At 32.2% G+C, this 12,878-nt stretch overlaps 2 protein-coding genes across 2 annotated transcripts in view; one reads left to right on the forward strand and one right to left on the reverse strand.

Annotated features, from left to right (window-relative positions):
• Positions 1-12,878, forward strand: part of Ac13E (Adenylyl cyclase 13E) — a 43,435-nt gene that overhangs the window by 15,021 nt on the left and 15,536 nt on the right. The window lies entirely within an intron of this gene.
• On the reverse strand, positions 5,185-7,340 carry LOC136982243 (tigger transposable element-derived protein 1-like). The gene has a single exon (XM_067278704.1). It carries the CDS (start codon positions 6,315-6,317, stop codon positions 5,592-5,594), a length of 726 nt encoding a protein of 241 aa, XP_067134805.1. The 5' UTR covers positions 6,318-7,340; the 3' UTR covers positions 5,185-5,591.

Raw genomic sequence — 12,878 nt, forward strand, 5'->3', positions numbered from 1 at the left:
ACCCATAATACAGTCAATAAACTGCTTTTATAGTTCTGAAAATGTACAAATAACTTAATTAAAATATTTCTTTCAATTTTCACCCACTCATCTCTTGTTGAAAGGTAATAAATCCCAGCTTCAGAAAACCCTGGGGATAGGTAGTGTGTTAAAAATAAACTCATTGGGGTTTAATTAAGGAACTATGGTATTTATGTTGCTATCAAAAGTTTATATTACAAGTAACTTATTGCTCAATTTTAATTAAATTATCCTCATTATTAAAATAACTTATATTCTTATTTTTGTTTTATTAAAGGTTAAAATAATGAAGTTTAAATACTTAATAAATATTAAGATTTGAATAAATTGTGAGTATTTTGTCTGACTTTTATGTAATTTAGAATGAATATTTTACGTATTGAATGATTTGAAATCCAAACCATTAACAATTCAACCATTTAGGTGACATGACTTATCGTAAAAATATTAATGTTATGAATAACAGCTTAAATGCTATTAAATGGTGTTAAAATTATATGAATTAGGATTTGTTTATAAATTTTATTGTAAATAATTTCCATAGTCAGTGTGGATAGATTCTCACACAAACTGTCTTTTGACATTAAATATTTTTATTAGCAAAATAAAGTGCTGGTACTTTCAATAATATAATTGTTTCTAAAAAAGAGATCATCATAATTATACTGTCAACCATTTTTCAGCCATTGCACTATGTCAACGTTGCGATTGCTTCCCTTGTATGAAGAGCGTATCTGTACCCTTTCATCAAAGCTTGATAGCAGAAGAATTAAAGCTTATCAAATTAGCAGTTCTAAAGGCCGGTCATATCATAGCCAAATTCAGTTACATTAACTTTAGGTATTAAGAGCTTTATTTCCAATTTCTACCATGGCTGTTAACAAAGAAAGCTTGTATACTGCTTTCATTCACTATGTCCAATTTCATTGTTTAGCTAGACTTTGTTTTGCCTATTATATGTGGTGCAATCAAAAAGTTTTGAGACATACAGCAGTCTTTGCAGTAGTCATAGCCATAGACCTAGTTCTTATCACCAGTAATGATCTCAGAGGCAAAGGTTGGGTCAACACAAGCTTGCTGACAGAGATCCTTACAGACAGTGTGCCTTCTGCTCGGGGCTTAGTAGTCTGAACACAAACTTTGCTGCAATGCAATGCATGTTCAATTCAGACATCAAAATCACCTGAACTGTTTCATATGACACAATGACCTTGACAACAATGTCCTTGATGGTTATCCAATGATCCTCAAGCATAAGAAGTCAAATGTTCTGAACAGTTTCAAGGTTGTGCTCATGGAGTATCAACCTGATCTTTTGTCATTGTCCAGTGATGTTCTGATCCTTTTGAAGAATGCATACCACTGGAAACATTTTGTCCAGATCATTGTTAAGCTTCACAAAACATTTCAAGGATCTCTGCTGCCAATTTTGCCAATCTCACACAGAATTTGTTGTTAACTCTCTGCTCCATTTACAGGTCCATGATGAAATTGCAAAGGTACTCTAGGATGTCATCAAAAAACTTGCGTAACATACTCCATACAGTAGTCTGAAGCAGAACAGCCCACTGGAGGAAAGTTAAAGCAGGTCTGAAGCACAACCAAAAGCATGCTCATTATTTTCTTTGACATTTGTGGGATTGTTCATTGAGAATTTGTCGCTATGGGCCAGACAGCAAATTCTGAGTTCTCTGCAATGTTCTAAGGCATCTGAGAGAGGATATTCAGTGCAAAAAACTTCAACTGTGGTATGAAGGCAATTGGGTGCTCCACTATGAAATACTCCCTCTCACATGGCACTGAAAACATGCATGTTTTTAGCATGCACCATGATCTTTATTGTTTTTCAACCTTTGTACTTTTTGGATCTGGCCCCCTGCAACTTCTTGTTCCAAAAGGTAAAATTCAAGTTTGAGTGTTGCCATTTTGACATGACAGAGACCATCAGCACAAATTACAGATGGTACTTGACATCCTCAAAGAATGGGACATCCAGGGAGCATTCCAAGCTTGGCAAAATGCTGGAATTAGTGCATTGATGAAGAAGGAGACTTTTTGAAGGTGATTACTGCCAACGTTAAATAAAGTACATTCCTTTCTTTTTAAGTCCAATCTCAAAACTTTTTGATCACACCTCATAACTTTGCCATATTTACACAGATTCATGTGTAACAATGTAGACTGATACTGTAAGTATGAGAGATCCGGGGTATACAAGGTTATTTTTAAATATAGACATACCATCTCTAGCTACATAAATATAGGTGCTATTGCTATTGCTAGCCAACTAACTGGCAGAACATTCATATGACATTAAACATAAGAGGTGTACCACTAAAATTGTCAAGATGATCATAGGTATGACTCCTCATGGTCAGAGGCATCCTTAATGCATCAACATAGGGACTGCAGTACCTGTTATCTGGGAAAGATTGTATATTTCAACAAACAATATAGGCAATAACTCAACACTAGAGCTACCCTATCTGTGGGTTTCATTGTTTAAACAGTGAGGACAAATATGTTTTGTCCACTGAAAATTCATTCCTCTATGTAATACATTTTTGGTTTATTACATGTTTACTTTCCAGTTATTTTTATTCTTTTATTTTTCAAACATACACCTTATTTTCACATAAGGTGCATGCATTTGTTACAGGTACTCCTCACTTTATGACCTATCTGCTTAACGACCACTCACACTTACGACCAATCAAGTTTCGACCTGCAATTCGGGGAATCCCCTTTCTCAGCATGGGTGCCGATCAGTGGCGAATGGTGACATGTGCACTAAGCATACTATAATAGGCTTGTGTATACTATAATTGTCTTATAGTACTATAATAGGCTAATAGTGTACTATAATAGTCTTTTTATGAATAAATTTGAAGTTTGTTGCATAATTTGTATAATTTTACAACAATCCTATATTTCCGACACAAGCTCTTCGCTTATCGACCAATTCGCTTAACGATGTAGTCGTCGGAACAGAACTCGGTCATAAAGTGAGGAGTACCTGTATTTGAATTCTGTTACAATTTGAATTTTTACATTGTGTTCAGTTTGGACAGTTGCCTGAGGAAGACAACAATGTGTAATTGAGAATTTGCTAATAAAAACATTTTAATGCCAAAAGACAGTTTGTATATGACTCTATCCATCAAATATCAATACACTGGTGTTGAGTGCAATCCAAGTCTACCATAGTCAGTTTTAAGTTATTCAGTATAAATGTCTAGAAAATAAATTTTGAATCAAAGGAAAAATCAAAACATTATCTAAGAAAATTCATGTTTTTCTTGTAATTTTGTATCCAGTTTAAAAATTCTTGTTTCATACAAAAATGGGTATAACAAAGGAAGATGGGGTGTATGCCTTTCATTAGATGTTACAGACCTGACAACTAGGAAAGAGTGAGATCGACTGTAATGGACTGTGAGTGATGGTGGAATAGAAACAGTCCATATTTTTTATAGACTGTTACAGTTGATTCTTCCATATGCCCTTCATACTAAATGAGAATTAAGAATTCTCCCAAGACAGTAAATAATTTTAAAAAGTATTAATGAAAAGTTGAATATTATGCTAATATTAATGTTTAAAATGTTAAGAAACTGCTGTTTTATTCATTACCAGTGCATGCTGTTAGTGCAATGTCATATATATGTATTATGACGATGCAGTAATAGTATATTATATAAATATATAGCAATATAATACTGCAAATTCACAATATATCTCTGATCAAAAATGTCTCAAAATAAAATTTCTCTATAACTTACTGCATTCTTGAAATCAATTAAAATATCAAAAGTTTAATTAGAAAAAAATGGTAATTTCAATTTGTTTCTCAAGCCAAAGTGCTTTTGCAAATTTTCTTATATCAATATATCCCTATTTGAAAGTCATCTTACATACATAAAACATTTAATAGTAACAGTTAAAGAATTTATTTTAGAAACTTTTCCATAAAGGAATTTTCAATGTTGTCATTCATTGACTCAATAAATATAAATATTTTTACAACAAATTCTTAAGAAATTTTTAAAATAAACTTAACTATTAGTTTTTTAATGGCATGATAAATATTTTTTGACTCTTGATTTAAAAATATTTTTTAAAAGGGCTACAGATAGCTTTATTCATAAACTCTTTGAATGGTTTATTAGTTATTTACTCAAAAAATAACGAAATTAAGAATGCTTCGGTTAATGAAATTACTGTAAAAATAATAAATATATTTTTATTCAAATAAAGTTTTAATATACATTATATATTATTATTATTATGTATATAATGTATTATCATTTAATGAATATTAAAAATATTTAATGAAATGTGCAATGTTTCATTAAATATTGATAAATTTGTGTTGATGTGTTTTAGTAAATCATAAAAAAATGGAGAAAAGTATTTCAGTATTATACAGTATTTGGTGTGAAAATCATCCCATTAATCATTGAATAAATCATCATGCTATTCATACAGATGCATACAAATTATTTAATTTGGCAGTGATTAGAAATCAAATGTTAAATATCTCAACATTATCTATAAATTATTAATCTGTATATATTATTGAAGAAACAATTTTCTATATATATACACATACATACATATATTTAGTATATTAACTTGTATAGTAGTAGCTTGAAATAAAGTGCTTAGCATGTTAATTATACAATTAAAAATTTTTTTGCATATTTTTCTTAATGCAAGTGATTTGAATATCTAGATATACAGTCATTTGTTTCTGATTAGCTTTGCAAGGAGGGATTTTTCCACACCAGGTAGCACAACGTAGACACAAAGGAAATGCATTGTAATTGAGTGTAATACAGTTGGTATCACATTATGTCCTCTGCACTTCAAAAGAAAAAGCAGCTGCACATGTAATTTGTGCCAGCTTTAACATGGAATAGTACAATCATACCCCAAACTTACGCGATAGGTGGGACCGAGTGATAACCGCGTAAGTCAAATTCGCATAAGTCGGGGTATAATTTCGCATATAAATACATACAAATTATTTTTAATTGGGGCCGGAGACTATAGAAAACAATAATTTAGAAAAAAAAATGTTTAATAAAATCTTAATATAATTTATTATACATATATATTATCTATTAAAATCGTAAACCAAAGTTATTTTGATGTAGAAGGCTTCATAAAATCTAACAAATTCGTCTGACGGCTCAAAGATTTATTTTTCTCCCGCAAAATTTCCTCGTAGCATGCTAATAATTTTTTTATTTCTCATTTTGTAGAAGAAATGCGCTCTTCATTGGAATCTATATTTTTTAAAATTTGTAACCCCTTTTCAATTGAACTGAAGCCTTCTGTCAATTTTCCAACCGTCATTTGATCTTCTGATTGAACTGGATCTAAAGAATCTAGTTCTTCAACGTCTTGCTCTTGCTCACGCATTTCTATGAGCTCATCAATTGTCAGCTCCTGATTATGGGAATCCAGCAGTTCTTGAAAGTCATCACTATCCACTTCTAAATTTATTTGCCTGGCAAGATCGACAACTTCTTCAATCACATTACCAATTTTATCAGGCTCTGGTACTAATTCCGCCCGAGTTTCAGTGGTGGAAAAAAAAGACACAGTTTTTTCCAGACGCCATTTAAAGTTTTTTGTGAAACTTCATTCCAAGACTGTCCAATGATTCTCACCGCATCTAAAACATTGAATTGTTTCCAAAAGTCTTTAACAGAGAGCTCGTTATTTTGTCTCATAGCTTCATGCAGATGTGCATGTCTCGTGTAATAAGCTTTGAATGTTTTGATGACTCCCTGGTCCATCGGTTGAAGCAAGCTGGTTGTATTTGGTGGCAAAAATACAACTTTCACATGTGGGTCAAAATTAGTTAAAGTTGCAGAGAGATGACCTGGTGCGTTGTCGATTATTAGCATCACTTTAAATGAAATTTGTTTAGATTGGCAATAACGTTCGACTTCAGATATGAAGTGATATCCAAACCAGTCCTCAAAAAGGGAAGCTGTTACCCAAGCTTTACAATTCGACTTCCAAATCACAGGCAAGCCAGCTTTAGATATATTTTTGAATGCTTTTGGATTTTCCGAGCGATAAACTAAGAGAGGTTTTAACTTACAATCACCAGCTGCATTCGCGCCAACCATCACTGTCAATCGCTCTTTGGTGGCCTTAAAATCTGGAAAGGTTTTCTCTTCACGCGCGATAAAAGTTCTTTTAGGCATCTTCTTCCAGAACAGGCCAGTCTTATCTACGTTGAATATGGTTTGGCTGGTATAGCCACCTTCATCTACCATAGCTTTGAATTTCTCTGGATAGTAAGACGCAGCCTCTTTATCAGAACTTGCCGCCTCTCCGTTTTCTGCAATGCTATGCCAATTACAGCGACTTTTGAATCAGCTGAACCAACCGTTACTAGCTTTAAACTCTGCATCTTTAGCCACCTCTCCAGCATCCTCTTTCAATCTCAAAAAATAGCTTAGCTTGAGAGCACACCATGTTCTGATCAACAGGACAATTTTTCACATTTACTTGATTATCACACCATAATTTTAACATTGTTTCCATCTCGGTGATAATACCGTAACATTTACAAATGATGCTTGAATTTAAAGATTGAGCATTTTTCACAGCTTCGAGACTTTTTTTTTACCTTTTATAATTGTTTTGACCGTTGATTCCGGTAGATCAAACTTCTTTGCCAATTCACAAATTTTCATTTTTGCATCAAAGTCTTTAATAATGTTAACTTTACATTTCAAAGATAAAGTTTTTTTTTCTTGTTTGATGCAGAAGAATCAATTCTACTTCATTTGGATGACACAGTAGAGTGTTAAGATTAATCATATTCGTTATTGTAAACCGCACTGAAGTAAGGAGTCATCTGTTCATTTCTTTTGTATGTCCGACTATTGAAAGACCGCTTGGGATCGAGTCTATTTATAATTTGAAATATAACGTTGTCAGTTGTATATACAAAAGGTAAATTGTTTACAAAATGAGTCTTTGTTTATTATCTGATAAATGTATACTTTTTCGTCAATTATTCACGATTGCAGATGCCTTTTGTGTAAAATCCAAGTCGGATGTATGTAAGCTAATAAATGTTCTCGTTAATCTTATCTCGCCTTTCGATTCGTTCAGTTACAAGAAATCACCACATAGAGTCTCTCAAGTCTTCATAGATATAACAAACACAGAAATAAATAACACAAAATAAATTGTAGCTATGCGTCGATTCCGTGCGACACGTCCGAACATGTAAGCTGAACAATAGAGTGAAGGGAGTGAGGAGTAATTAACAGTTGCATAGCGCTCAAACAAAAATGAAAATCGCGTAACTCCGGGTTCGCGTAAGTCAGGGTAGCGTAAGTTGAGGTATTACTGTACATCCATTTTCTAGCATTCATCTAGTTGAATACTAGAAGATTCTTTTGCTTTCTGCTGCATATTAAAGAAAATACATTTTATATTCACTTCCTAATAATGTTTCATTGCATTACCACTTACGAACATATTTTTGATGACTTCATTAAGTATTTATTAATATGATAATTGCAGTTTATGTTTAGTATTATGTTGTGGCCGTCGGCCATATTATTATATGTATTTTAGTTATATTTTTTTTTTTTTTTTATCTTTATATTTGATTCTTCCCTTTTGTCATAACTTCCTTCTAGAAGCTTCTGTCTTAAATCTCATTGCCTTAAGAAGGGATTACCCCTTCTCGGAACTCTCGATAGAACAAAAGGGTAGGGGAATTATCGTTCCTCCGAATTTTCGGGGGAAACAAAAGGAAGGCAAGGACCGTAGGCAAAACTGCCAACAGAAGAGTCATTCTTGGTCAAGATCTGAGTGGACGGCAGGACAAGGCAGTGCTCCAAATCAGAAAAAGGGACAAAGGGACAAACCATAGAGGTCGAAAACAGAAAGAGAAGGGTCATAAAGACAGTGAGTACAACTGGAGATCTATGAGGCTCTTTTTTTTTTTTTTTTAATGTTTCGAAGGAGGGAAGCATCTGAGAGCACGATATTGAAGAGACACCTTCCACATTGGTACCTGCAACTTAAGAAGACCCTACCTTCCTCTGTCTATCTGACATACTTCCTTAAGTGTCTGTTTCTTCCTTTTCTTTTTTCTTAGGTTTAAGATAGGTATAAGCTTAGTTGTAAGTTGGTTGGGTTGATACTGTATGTATATGCATGCATATATTATATGTTTATGAGAGGACAATAGACCATCCTTTTGTTAATTAATAATAATAATATCTGTAAAGTTGGGATCTGTACTAAAAGAACTGGTTCAAAGAGAAATAAAAGATATTTTGTTTGTACACCTGTTTTATGTATCCCTCTTAGTAACATTTGTTTGCAGGCATTATTATCTCTCAGTATGAACAACCACAATGTCATCTGGCTAAATTGGTTGGGATCACTAAGACAGAATTATTTTTAAGAAATGAGATTTTATTCTAAAGAGAATAAGGTTTCTTCACCAGGAAATAAGTTAGAATTTTTCCTTTAAGAAATAATAGAAAATACTTTCTAAAATATTAATTCCTAACAATTGAATTATTTTCAGGGATAGATTATATTTATATAACAGAGCATGGCTTTATTATATTTATTAACATAATATTATAAACAAGGTTTTCCAAAAAGTATGCTTTAGAAAAATAGGGTCTGTTATCATTCCTCCCATTGCAGCTGCAATTCTACAGCTCCTGTAGGTTACTCGTTGTACAATGATGAATTATTCTGACTTTGTGAATGGCTGAACACAGTCCTCTGTTGTAAGTCTCCATTTTCACTTAAAGTGCTTTCCAGAGGTAGTAGACAGGATATTTGTATGAAAAGATAGAAGATGAAACTAAACAAATAAAAGCTTACTGGAATTATTTCTATCCTATAAAACAACCTTTTTAATTACGTAAAAACGTTTTCAACTGCTTTAAGCAGCCATCTTCAGTTAACAATAAGTTTTTTAATTACGTAACGTTAACTGAAGATGGCTGCTTAAAGCAGTTGAAAACGTTTTTACGTAATTAAAAATAGTGCTGGAACGTAAAAAAAGGTTGTTGTTTTATCGGAAGATGAAACTTTGATGATGGATAATTTCTGTATCAATCAGTCTATATATCTCACTTTCTGGCTAATAATTAACATAATTACAATAATTTAAAATGATAGCATTCATTTTGGAAGATTGTGTATATCAGGGATGAGCAACACGCGGCCCGTTAAACATGTTTATGCGGCCCGCCAAGCATTTCTATAATTGAATTTATTTTATCGACTTTCTCCCATCGATATATTGTTATAAAATTAATTATAATAAAATGGTAGTACATACTAAACCGAAACAATTTTTTGTGACGAGTTACTCACTTGTCGGCGACTTGTTCAAACATGCAATACGAACGCGCCGCGTCTGTGCTTGTTTGTGTTTGCTTCTGTCACACAATCAGTCAGACTGGTAAGCTGTTAACTAGCAATTTTAGCAATTCTTGTGTTTCTTGAAAGGCGCGAGTACAATATTATTGTCAAAAAGGTAATATTAGAGTTTTTTTTATTCAAAATTAAGTTTTCCTACAAATTTTTTTAACTTTCAAATTTTTAATCCATAATAGCATGTCGGAAAAGCAAACAAAAAAACGGAAGGTTGCGGATGAGCACAGGCATTTCCAAGAAAAGTGGAAATTTGATTATTTTTTCACTTTCGTCAAAGATAAAGCTGTATGTTTAATATGCTCAGAGACTGTGTCGACATTAAAAGAATATAACATAAAAAGGCATTACGATACAAAACATGAACAACAATATAAAAACTTAACAGGACAACTCCGGATAGATAAGTTTAATCAAATGGAGAAAAACTTGGGAAACCAACAGGCTATTTTTAAAAATCAAGCTATTTTATCAAATACGGCAGTAAAGGCTAGTTTTGTTGTCAGTCAAATATTGGCAAAAAAAAAAATGAAACCCTTTGCGGATGGAGAGATGATAAAAGAATGTCTGACTGCTGTTGCAGAAATAGCATTTCCTGGTGAAATAAATATTATTTCAAACATTAGTTTATCAAGATTCACCATTGCAAGGAGAATTGAAGACTTGTCCGAGAACATAGCAACAACGCTTCGTGAACGCATTGCAAAATTCGAATACTGTTCTTTGGCACTCGACGAGAGTTGCGATATTAGCGATACGGCACAACTGGCTATATTTTTACGTGGTATTGACACCAAATTTAATATTACCGAAGAATTGCGTTCACCAATTTCAATGCAAGGGACTACAACCAGCAAAGTCCTGTACGACAAACTAAAGTCTGTGTTGGAAAATTTTTCAATTTCATTAGAAGAGATTATTGGTATATCGACAGATGGAGCACGAGCAATGTCAAGCATGGAGGTAGGAGTATCGGGAAGGCTATTTCAAGACATTAAGAAGGTTACAGGAAGGGAAATATTCGTTAACGACTGCATAATTCACCAGGAAAATTTGTGTGTGAAAAGATTGAGTTTGCCAAATGTCACAGTACCAATAATTAAACTGATCAATTTTATAAAGTCGCGCGCGTCAAATCACCGTGAATTTAAAGAATTCCCGAAAGATTTAGAAACTGAATATGGCGACGTGGTTTTTAATACCGAAGTACGTTGGCTTAGTAGAGGCGCTATGCTAAAAAGAGTATACAACTTAAAAAGCGAAATACAATTGTTCTCGGATATGAAGAGATATGCCTTTCCTCATTTTGATAATAAAAAATGGATGTGCGATTTTGGGTTTCTTATCGACACGACTCAGCATCTCAATGATCTTAATGTGGAACTTCGAGGCAAAGGACAGTTTATTCACAATTTGTATGATAAAATTCAGGGCTCTGAGTGCAAATTAAAATTGGTGAAACAGCATCTTTTGCAGAATAATGTGTCTCACTTTCCACATTTAGAAAAAGAAAACGTTACTACTTCTCAAAAATACGCACAATATATAGACATTTTAATCAACAAATTTCAATTACGATTCCAAATGTTCAAAGCTGAGAAGACAGCGGTTTCCACGAAAATGTTTTCCTCGCCATTTAATATCGATGTGGATACAGTTCCCGAAGACTTTCAAATGGAAGTATTTTTCTCAGTAAACATCAAAAATTTTTATAAATCTTATGTGAGCCCTGAGAAATTTTCACTTTTGAAGAAAAATGCAAAGCAAATGTATGTCTCTGTTCGGAAGTACGTATGTTTGCGAACAATTATTTTAAACCATGAAATTAATCAAAAATGACCACCGATCGAGACTGAGTGATGCGCGATTAGAAAGCTGCGTACGTGTAGCTACCTCATCAATTCCGGCTGATATTGATCAGCTTGTATCGAAAAAACAGTGCCAAATTTCTCATTAAAAATTTCAAGTAAATTCGTTTTTCTGTTCTTTTCTTGTTTGTTTTTATTTTGCATTAAAATTTGTATATGAAATCTTTACTTTTTTTAAATTTTATGTTTTTTTATTCTAATGTTTATTATAAAGTTTTGTAAATTATTAAGTGTTACTTTATCTGTGGCCCGCCAAAAAATTTTAGAATTTAAATTGGCCCGTTGATTAAAAAGGTTGCTCACCCCTGGTGTATATCTATATATATATATAAGTTTTAATTTGAATAACATCATTTTAAATATAACAAAAGTAGATTTTGTAGAATATTATATTTCAAATAATTCTTTCTTATAATAAATAAAAGTTAGAAAAATTATTTTATTAATATTTATAATATTTATCAATAAATTTTTAAAACACTAACTTTTTTAAAATGAGGATAGAAAAATATTTGTTCAAACTAAGCAGATTTAATAAATGAAACAATATGAAACCTTGAAATGAATCTAATATTCAGGGTAATTAAATAGCTTTATTGCATTAATTATTATTATTATTGCATTGATTTGTTTATGGAATAAAACACTGCATCTTCAAAATTAATAAAGGAAATTTACCTTAAAATTGATTGTGTTAAAACTTTTAATCTTATAAATGTGATTATTTTTCTAATAATTCAACTTTAAGTCTAGCAATTGTTTTTCGGTTAGTTTCTTCAATAACTTATGTAAAGTAAGCATTATCATTAATAAATTTATTTATGATAATATTAAGACAAATATTTTGTAAGAAATAAGATTTTTATTGTAAAGAGCAGTGGTGCACTCACAATTTAATATCAGGGAGCAGAGTTAAATGGAAAATGTTTAATGTGGAATTCAATAAAATTTCCACCTTATTTAGCTACTAATTCATAAGTAGTATAGAAATAGAAGACACAACACAATATAAATACAAAAAGTGAATTTTAGTTAGGAAAAGTTTTTGGAAAATTTTCTAGTGTTTTTTTTTTTCCTTTTTGGCTCACCAGTGGCCAAGCAGTTCCATTCTCTGAACACTGGGATGGATTCGTGCCTCACCAGGATTGAACTGGCCATGTAGAGTTTTTTTGGGTTTTCTTCACGTCTGTAATTCCTGAATGCCAGTTACCCTTAGAAAGATCTCTCGTAAGGCATTTCCCCTAGGCAGATCGCCCAAGTGTTGCATTGCTGTAACTTAACTAAACAAACAAATTTTCCTATTCCTTTGGAGGGTGCCAAGGGCCCATTGGTTCCTTCTTTGGGTATACCACTGGTAAAGAGAATAATAATAATAATAAACTTGCAACACCCAGGGACAAAATGATTTTGAAAAGAATAAATTACTTTGTATGAATGCTGTTTACATTTTTAAAAACTTCAATTTTCTATTCAAATTATATGAAACTGTTAATTTTAAATTTCTCTATGAATGTATACTAAAATTATTATAATTATATTAAT

Source organism: Centruroides vittatus, unplaced genomic scaffold (genome assembly GCF_030686945.1).
Source record: "Centruroides vittatus isolate TY-2023 unplaced genomic scaffold, ASM3068694v2 contig_817, whole genome shotgun sequence".
NCBI lineage: Eukaryota > Metazoa > Arthropoda > Arachnida > Scorpiones > Buthidae > Centruroides > Centruroides vittatus.